Genomic DNA, 9,408 nt, shown 5'->3' with positions numbered 1-9,408 from the left:
TCCTTTGTGCTGTATTTTTGACATTAAACAGAAACATCATGATTGTCTTGGGCTCTCAAGATGAATCTGACTTTTCATTTGGGGACCAGAGTAGTAGAAAAGAATTGATCAGGAGGATATGTAGTATTGATCCAGTCCATTGTAAAGTTGGCCTCTGAAGACAGGGTTTCTGGCAAGGGCACAAGGAAGTGCACACATGCTCCCACAACCAGAAGAACAACAGCCGCAAACATAGTGAGGCCTCGCCTGAGAATCAGCTGGGCAGTGGAGAGACGATCAGTCTTAACCTGCTGGACCACATGTCCACGCTGTGTCTCTGTGTCCCCGTCATGACACTTAGTACTCACAGACATGGAGTCATCCACTGACTTGGGAGAAAATATAGAATTTTTATTCATATGAGACAATGAAAGCAAATGATCACAATATTACACTTTATATATTACAGAAACATTAATCACACAATGAGAAGAGCTAATTTATGTCAGATGTATCCATTAACTCATTTCCATCTGCAGTCCCTTGGCAGGTACATAAAGAACAATTACCAGATAATAAAACATTCATTCATTTACATGTAGTATCATTACACAGTCTCCATCACACTAACAACTTCATTTACATTTTGTCAGTATTAAGTATAACATGCCACTCACACTTCCATTGATTGCTATCAGTTCAGCAGTGTTGGCACCTGCAGCGTCTGATAGTTCAGCTGTGCTTATTAATGTCATGTGTGTGTTCTGAGCTCGTTTCAGAGCCTGCAAACAAGAAGATACAAAAATGTATAACTGCCAATCTCTCTGTATTATTTCTCTTTTCACATGCTTATGATTGAGCTCCTGTAAAGCACTTTAAATGATGAATGTTAAGTGATTTAGTAGTTTTAGTTCAGTTTTTATTTTGAGGAATTGACTAGTTTCAGTTTAGTTTTTATGTAGTTTTAGTCTTAATTTGAGTTTTTCAGGTATTAAGAGAAAGCCTTGACTTGTAGAAGCTGAAAAGGATGAAAGAATGTGTGACACCAAATATGGTTTATCATCAAGTCCTTTTTAATTTCATTCTTTAACCACGGCTACTGCAGGACAGGAAGTAATTGAGGGAGAAAACCAAATGACAATGAAAACGAAGCTGAATTTATCTGCAGTTCAGTTTAGTTTTAGTTAGTTTTACATTGTTCATTGTAGTTTTTATTTTAATTTCGGTTAACTAAATTATTTTTTCATTGCTAGTTTTAGTTAATAACCCTGATTTGCACTGTATGTTCTTTTAATAATTTTAATGCAAATCATTATTTTATGTTGAATTCTCATATTTTATGTTTATTTTAGTCTAGCTTTTTGTTTTCTTCCTCTGTTTCTATTTTTCCAGATTTTGTTTTATTTTTATGATAATTGTTTTTTTTTTAATTGTATGTTTGAATGTTTCCAATGTTTACGATTCAATTACACTTTTTTCCCTTTTATTATAATTGGTTTTTATTTTTTTAATTGTATGTTTTTATGCTTCCAATTCTTACTGTTAAATCATGTAAAGCACATTGAGTTGCCCTTTGTATGAAATGCGCCAAATAAATAAAGCTGCCTTGCCTTACCTATTCTTATGAATTAAGAAATAGCAATTCAAATTTGTCTTAGGAACTGATTCCGTGGTAATACGTTAAATATTTTAGGCACTGCATGATCCAGAATGTTCACTTCCTTACCTCCTCTGTCATTCTCTTCCAGTTCAGCTTGAATATGACAATGATATAGAAGGTGGACTGTAAAATGACACAAATGAGCAGTCCCAGCCAAAAACCTGTGGAGAAAGACACAGCAGGCTTCATAGCTGCACTTCTCATGTACTGTAGCCCCTAGTTTTTCATGACCTGAAGAGTAAATGACAAAAAAGGGTAACTTCATATAATCACCTAAAACTCTCAATTTTGCAACAAACATGAATGTGATGCTCAGTGTAAGTCCTATGCCGTAGTATCCAATGAGATTAGCCACAGCTGGTATCTTCTGTTTGCCTGTGCCCAAGAAGATGCCTGTGCACACACACTGGGATGGAAAGTGACACATCTTTAATTATTATGTGCTCTCAATCCAATTGTGGTGACCCACCTCAGGGTGGATACACTTACGATTTTTGATATAGTTTTGGTAGCATAATGCAAATAATATCTGCTCTTCACAAATGAAAAATTGTAAGACTCACCACCTGACCATCAAAGAACTGAAGGAAACAATAAGCGTTCATCAAGTTAGAGACCAGGCCTATTATCTTCCTGAAATGGAGTTTTATAATTAAAGATCCTGCAGGTATCAACTATGCTCTAATAATCACATTGAATATTAAAGTTATTGAAATGAGTGTGCAGCTGTGAAGACTCACTCATCAGAGGTGAATATGTAGCCAATCACTGTCTTGGTAGACATAAGTATGATACCTTCAACAACAGCCAAGGTACCTGGAAAACAGGAGCTATCAAAAAAGGCATTAAACATTAAATGATGATTTATTAATAAAGCAACAACAGCTGAACATCTTTCAAACTGACCTGCGAGAGAGAGGGATAGTTTGCTTGTGAGGATCGCCCTGGCAGTGTCTCCTGCACCGAGAGCATTACCCACTCGGGCACATGCTGCAGCTTGAATACCAAGTGGGAACTATGGATTCACCGTTTTGAAAAGACATTACATTAATACATACAGAAAGCAGAAAGGAGGGACATTGTCACACAAAAGAGCTGCTTCTAAGAGCTGCTTCTAAGAGCTTGTGTAAACTACAACTATAACTTGTGAAAGGAGACTGAGGTGTGAAGAAGAATGAGAATGTAGCACTCTGACACAGCCAATACACAATACCATGTAGGTTATGAATGACACCATTAACACAGCATGTTGGGCTGCCAGCTCATCTTCACTCAGCATTCCTGATCAATTGAAACAAAGTACACATCACAGTCATTACTTTATGTTCTCTATGGCTTTGAAATGCCTTATAATAACCACTTTTAATGTGTGGATTACCTGCAAAGAATACACCACATTCATAAATCCACCACTCAAAGCACTTCATTAGTGTACTGGGAATGGCCAGTTTCAGATAGGAGCCCCACTCCTGCAGTGATTCTACAGACCAGCCTGCAGGGGGAGAGAGACACTTAATTATGTCATCTGAAAAAGATGAAGGATGAACATGCATGCAGTGAGGGATTACAAAGATCAGATCCCTCACCTCCCCATGTTGTGACATAGAGCTTCTTCCAACAAATGTAAGCAAACAGAAAAGCACAGATGTAAATCTGAGACAGGGTATTGGCTGCTGCAGATCCACTGTAAGGCAGACACGTGCATACAGATATACATATTAGCAGAGGTGGAAAGTAACTAATTACATTTACTCGCGTTACTGTAATTGAGTAGCTTTTTTGTGTACTTGTACTTTTTAAAGTAGTTTTAAAAATCTGTACTGTTACTTTTACTTAACTATATTTTGTGTGAAGTATTGTACTTCGCTACATTTTAAATCACATCCGTTACTGAGTAAAATGTTGAATGGCTGAATGTTTTTTTTAAAGCAGAGGGAGCATCATTAACCAGCATGATACAATAACGTAACATTCATGCAGCCTGTTACACCTGGCAGCTAGCTCTCATAGCGACATATAAACTCTAACACAACACAACAAACTCTAAAAGAAATGTCCATTAGACGTTGTGCTGTCATCTGTCTCACTCTTCGTGTAGGACGAGGCATTGAGCATGATGCGTGAAAAGGACAGCGTCGGAAATGAGAGAATTGAGCGAAAGCTGCACAGGGGCACAGCCTTTTAACATGGGTATTTAAAAGTTTGGTCTTCTTTGGGTAATTTAAAGAAAAGTTATTGCTCTTGTGACTTTGACCCGTAGTGATTCATAGATTTGCAGTATGACTGGGATCAGACCTTTAGAGGGGCTTAGCTCCTAATGAGAATTTGACATTCAATGCCCTGCAAGTGTTTTAAAACCCCCCAATAATCATTCAGTGTTTCCCACACAATATTTAGAGACTATGGAGGGTTAATCATTTATTTTTAGGGGTACTGAGATCAAATTTAGGGGTGTTAGAAAATCCCCCAAAAAAGTCTAAAATCGCTCTGGGTTTACAGAATCCACAATTATGCCACCTTCAATTTAATGGTTGTGTGATTTGAAAATGTTTTATGGGATGGTCTTCACTAAAATGACACATATCTCCATAAATGTTTTAAATGTTGTGTGTCGACATATTTTGTCATTGAAGCTGAATTTGTAAATGTATACCTTTATCTTTAATTAAAACAAAAACATTCAGCCATTCAACATTTTTTACTCAGTAACGGATGTGATTTAAAATGTAGCGAAATACAATACTTCACACAAAACATACTTAAGTAAAAGTAAAAGTACAGATTTTTAAAACTACTTTAAAAAGTACAAGTACACAAAAAAGCTCCTCAATTACAGTAACGCGAGTAAATGTAATTAGTTACTTTCCACCTCTGAAAAAGGGAACATGTTCTTTGGAAGGCAGCTGTTGAAGACGCTCTGAAATTTTGAATTCAGGATGGTAACTCTGGTACAGAAATAAGAAATAGCTTAAGTGTAGCTCCTGAAAGATTTATAATTGAACTCATTCATCTTTCTATCTTCCCTATCAAAAAAAAAAAATATATATATATATATATATATATATATATATATATATATATATATATGCCTTGACTACTCCGCCTTGACTGCTCCACCTAAAATCATAGTAAGAAGATAACATCTAACCTTGGACTGCACAACTGCTTCTCAGTTGGAAATGTAGCTCAACACAGCTTTTCTATTATGTTTCATGAAGTATTTGCTAAATTGTTCAGTGTTATATGTATATTTAAAAGCCTGTTCAATGTTTAAAAAGGTTATTTAAAGGGCAAAAAATCTCAAAGGCAAATTATCTGAGAATTGGAGCTCTGACACCTCCAGTGGAGCAAAGTGGATATCATTTGTAACAATCACACATTGCAATGGTTTAAGAGTATTTAAGATAAGGCAAGGCAGCTTTATTTATATAGCGCATTTCATACCCAAAGGCAACTCAATGTGCTTTACATAAAAACAAACATAAACAGTAAGAATTGGAAGAATAAAAACATACAATAAAAATAAAAAAATATGAGAGTGCATCATAAAATAATGATTTGCATTCAAATCATGAATAGGACATACAGTCCAAATAAAATATCAAAATTTAAAGTGCTTTGAAAGAGCTCAATCATAAGCACATGAAAAGAACATTTTTTAACCTGGATTAAAGATATTCACATTTGGGGCTGACTTCAGTTCTGTAGTTTTCTCCAGTTGTGTGCAGAATAACTAAATGCTGCTTCACCATGTGTTGTTTCTGGGCTACTATCTGACCTGAGTGAGTAGATCTCAGAGCCCTACAGGGTTTGTATTCTATTAACATGTCTTGCATGTATTCTGGACCTAAACCATTCAGTGATTTGTAGACCAGTAGCAGAACTTTACAATCTATTCTATAGCTGACTGGGAGAAAACTCGAGCTGCAGCGATCTGAATGAGCTGCAGCTGTTTAATGCTTTTTTGTGGGAGTCCAGTCAGAAGACCGTTACAGTAGTCGAGTCTACTGGAGATGAAAGCATGAATCAACTTCTCCTGGTCTGTGTGAGACATAAAACCCTTCACTCTGGATATGTTCTTAAGCTGATAGAAGGCTGTTTTGGTGATTGATTTGATATGACTGCTGAAGGTCAGATCTGAGTCTATCAGCACGCCAAGGTTTAAGACTTGGTCTTTAGTTTTTAGAGACAGTGACTCAAGGTGTTTACTACTTCTTCTCTTTATTGCCAAACACAATTTTTGTTCATTCAGTTTTGTCCTGATTTAATTGAAGGAAATGTTCAACTTGCTCTAAACAGTGACATAATTACTGTATTGGACTGTAGTCATCTGGGGACAGTGCTAGGTATATCTGCATGTCATCTGCATAACTGTGATAGTCTACATTAGAGTTCTGCAGAATTTGACCCAAAGGCAGCATATATAGACTGAACAGAAGGGGTCCAAGAACTGGTTCATCAGTCAGCCAGCTTTAACTTCATCTGAAGACAACGTGCAGGTGGCTTTCACACAGAGGCATAATTTCACACAAATCTTACAGGATGTACTATGCATAACCATTGTCTTCAATATTGTATCTCAGAGCAGCATAAATTGAGTGAAATGTGTGGTAATTCCTACAACAGGGTGTATTATACACCCACTGAAATACATCTGCCTAAAAAATGTACTGAAGCACAGTAATGTTAGAAAAAGGGACTAGTTTGTTTTATTCAATATATCTGCTCAACAAATCATGTCTTATCGTGCACTATTCTTCCAAATGTTTACACCCCATATGTTTCATAAGGTGGGTTTGAGTTCACCTATGGAAATGATCAGTGATTTCCTTTTAATAAAATATTTAGAGTTCACATTTGCTTATTACATGTGACTCACTCCATTGTGTTTATGCATTGGTGGTCAGAATCAATGACAACCAAGTCTAGCCAGCACATGACTTAGTGGCAAAGTTACAATATAAAGGGGTCAGTCAGTGCATAATTGTTTACTTTCATTGCACTTTGCTTTATTAGTTGACCTTATAAGGGCATAACATTTCAAATGAATTGTAGACTTGGGTATGTCCTCTTACGGAACTCGGAGAACTTCATTATCTCTTTAAAACATTATATACTTACATGTTAAACCCTTTTAACATAGGTTTTAATTTAGAAAATATGATGATTATATTATCATATAAAAATTAATTCAGCCTTTAAAAAAACAAAAACAAACAAACACATAATTCACCTTTTCTGGGAGGCAGAAACTTCCCATAAAAACAACCATGACTCTCATTTCTCAATATATATATATATATATATATAAGAACCTTGTGGTCTTTGCCAATAAAGCAAAAATGTATTTGATTATCTGACATTCAGAAATTCAGTACTGGTAAATGCAACTTTAGGTAATTTTGTATGGTTGATTACATGGAGCTTGTCTTAATTTGTCTTTTTACATTAATAACCAAATAAACCTGTAAATCATGATCATAAAGTATGAAAAGCATTGTAATGAATAACATGGTAAATGTTGATTCAATAGCGAAATTGAGGGCATTTAATATATGTGTTCTCATGATTAAGTTAATTTACTTTGTGATATAATAGAGACAATATAAAATGGAAATCACTTGACACTTTGTGAGTAACAACAGGAAAGGATCAGAATCTATAAATGGGGAAATGGCTCCATCTAGTGATACAAATCAGCATTAAAACATGTATGTGTTACATTGGAGCTTTTATCATACTTGTAATAGTAATAACAAACCTATTCACTTGTTAAATGTAATATTTAGATAGGCTATCGTATCCAGTGTTATATTCAAAATCTGAATGAAAATTTCACGTAATTTGTAGTACTATCTGTAGTATTTGTATTATGTGTGGGCTGAACTACTGTCTACTGCCCATGACTACAACAACCCCAAGTGAGGCCCGTAAATGAATACATCAATTGGAGAGCAAACAATAGTTTAATGTAAACATGTGGTTGATGTACATACAGTTAGTGGGGATTAAAGCAGACTAATTAGGCAGTATAACAATCATAAAAGGCTTGGACATAAGGTGGGACTATATACACACATACATTATAAATAAATAAAAAACACTCCATGCAATTAAAACACTGTGTCCTATAGCTTTCTCATAAATAAAAACATGTAATAATTGTCTCCCATTGACCAGTCTCAGTCTTTCCCCAATCCACCACTCCCTGTTGGGAGATAAAATGTGCTTTGGCTCAGGTTTTAAATAAATAAATAAAAACAGCCGCAATAATAAAAAACAACAACGAATAAAAGACAATAAAATAAACATAAGAACAACGGCTGACAACCCAAGGTGCACCGAGCTCTGAAAAGAGACAAAAAAAGTTACCCTCCAAAATATTAAATTTGACAAAATGTACATTGCATAATAAAAACAAATACTAAAAAGTAGAATCATTTTAGGCTATATTAAAATACAATCAAATACAAAAGCATATCACATTACCCCAAAATGTTTGTAGCCGGCCGGTGTTTCGGTCTAACTGGTGACCGTGTTAACAGGTGACTTTCTCACATTTCAAGATAAGTTACGAGAGGTGAATGAGTCTTCTGAACACAATTATACTTGCATAAATAGTTAGATACTTAGATTTTAAACACAGATGAAAAGTGATTAAACTATAAAGTCATTTTAGTTGAACACCTACCATACAGTCTATGACATCTACGCGAAAGTCACCAGTTAACACGGTCACCAGTTAATTCGAAACACCGGCCACGTATTACCAGTGCTGGCGTCACTCACTGTTCTGCCCGTTCTACTATGCATCCCGCCTATTACCGATTATTACCGATAAAAGTAGTAAGGCACTGGATGATAATAATAATAATAATTTATGTTAAAAACAGTTTAAAACCAGGAATACAACACATACCAGCTGCTCGTTTCTAGCGTTACCCACTAGCCAGGTAAATGAGGACCCTATACAACACTCGGCCGTCTGATCTCTGCCTGATTATAAATAGTATCCGGAGGTTGCCATCAACTACACACAAGAGGCCTTAATACAGTCCCTGGGGTGGTCCCATGGCTACATACGCCCCCACCACCCCCAAACTGCATTGGCGACAATGGCAGAGTTCATTCGGGGACATGAGGATTTGGATGGTGGCCACGGCACAGGGTTTGATACTTAGGGCTTGCGACTGGTAGGCCCACTGAGGTCAGGTCGGGCCATATCTGGTGGTATCCTAGGCAACAGGATCCACTCTCCGTCGTCCGAGTCATCCTCCGAGGCTGGCAGTGTATCTGAGACAGTGGGAGTGACACCATGCTGGTCAGGAGCATCTGAAACCAAAGCTTTCCTCATTTGTGCGGTGGACTTGCCGGACTGAGCCATTTCGGTGTATAGGAATGACAGAGTACATTTAGTACACCACTCCTCTTTCAACCGTGTAGATGCGGGAATCCCAGTAGGTTCCCAGCACCTGATGGTTTCTGAGGTGTACCAGCTTAACTACTTGAAAGCCAGCATTCGTGACTTGGTCATTATTGGCCATTTTTATTTCACTGTCATTGCATCTGTTAAAAGCTTCATATAGCCTACACTCCTGTGTCTACTTAACTGTTGTATTCATTTCCAATTTACATACACCCCAACTCTCCCTGACGCCCGCTAATTGACACCATTTCCAGTCCCGGAATCTGGAGCGAGCAGGAGTGCGCGCTATAGAGTGACAGCGCGTGTGTTTGTGTCACTATCAATGCTGCGCGTGCGAGAGTAA

The 9,408-nt window shown here is 36.8% G+C and overlaps 1 protein-coding gene across 1 annotated transcript; it reads right to left on the bottom strand.

The window, feature by feature from the left end:
* Positions 1-2: 2 nt before the first annotated feature.
* LOC128359895 (multidrug and toxin extrusion protein 1-like) lies at positions 3-9,023 on the bottom strand. Its single transcript, XM_053320211.1, has 11 exons — positions 8,824-9,023; positions 3,226-3,323; positions 3,018-3,131; positions 2,853-2,920; positions 2,546-2,654; positions 2,380-2,455; positions 2,203-2,272; positions 1,913-2,045; positions 1,706-1,800; positions 657-761; positions 3-368 (listed from the first exon to the last, which is right to left on the bottom strand). The coding sequence occupies exons 1-11, from the start codon at positions 9,021-9,023 to the stop codon at positions 75-77; spliced, it is 1,362 nt and encodes a 453-aa protein (XP_053176186.1). The 3' UTR covers positions 3-74.
* Between the last annotated feature and the right edge of the window lie 385 nt (positions 9,024-9,408).

Source organism: Scomber japonicus, chromosome 6 (assembly GCF_027409825.1).
Source record: "Scomber japonicus isolate fScoJap1 chromosome 6, fScoJap1.pri, whole genome shotgun sequence".
In the NCBI taxonomy this organism is placed as follows: domain Eukaryota; kingdom Metazoa; phylum Chordata; class Actinopteri; order Scombriformes; family Scombridae; genus Scomber; species Scomber japonicus.
This window is presented reverse-complemented; position numbering and strand designations above follow the sequence as displayed.

Bases quoted from the DNA above. Each gene is read 5' to 3' on its own strand.
- LOC128359895 (XM_053320211.1), bottom strand. From the start codon at position 9,023: ATGGCTCAGTCCGGCAAGTCCACCGCACAAATGAGGAAAGCTTTGGTT. The intron at 3,324-8,823 runs GCCCTAAGTATC...TCTGCCTTACAG, and splicing joins AGTGGGCCTACCAGTCGCAA to TGGATCTGCAGCAGCCAATA. The intron at 762-1,705 runs GTAAGGAAGTGA...TCTTGTTTGCAG, and splicing joins GGAAGAGAATGACAGAGGAG to GCTCTGAAACGAGCTCAGAA.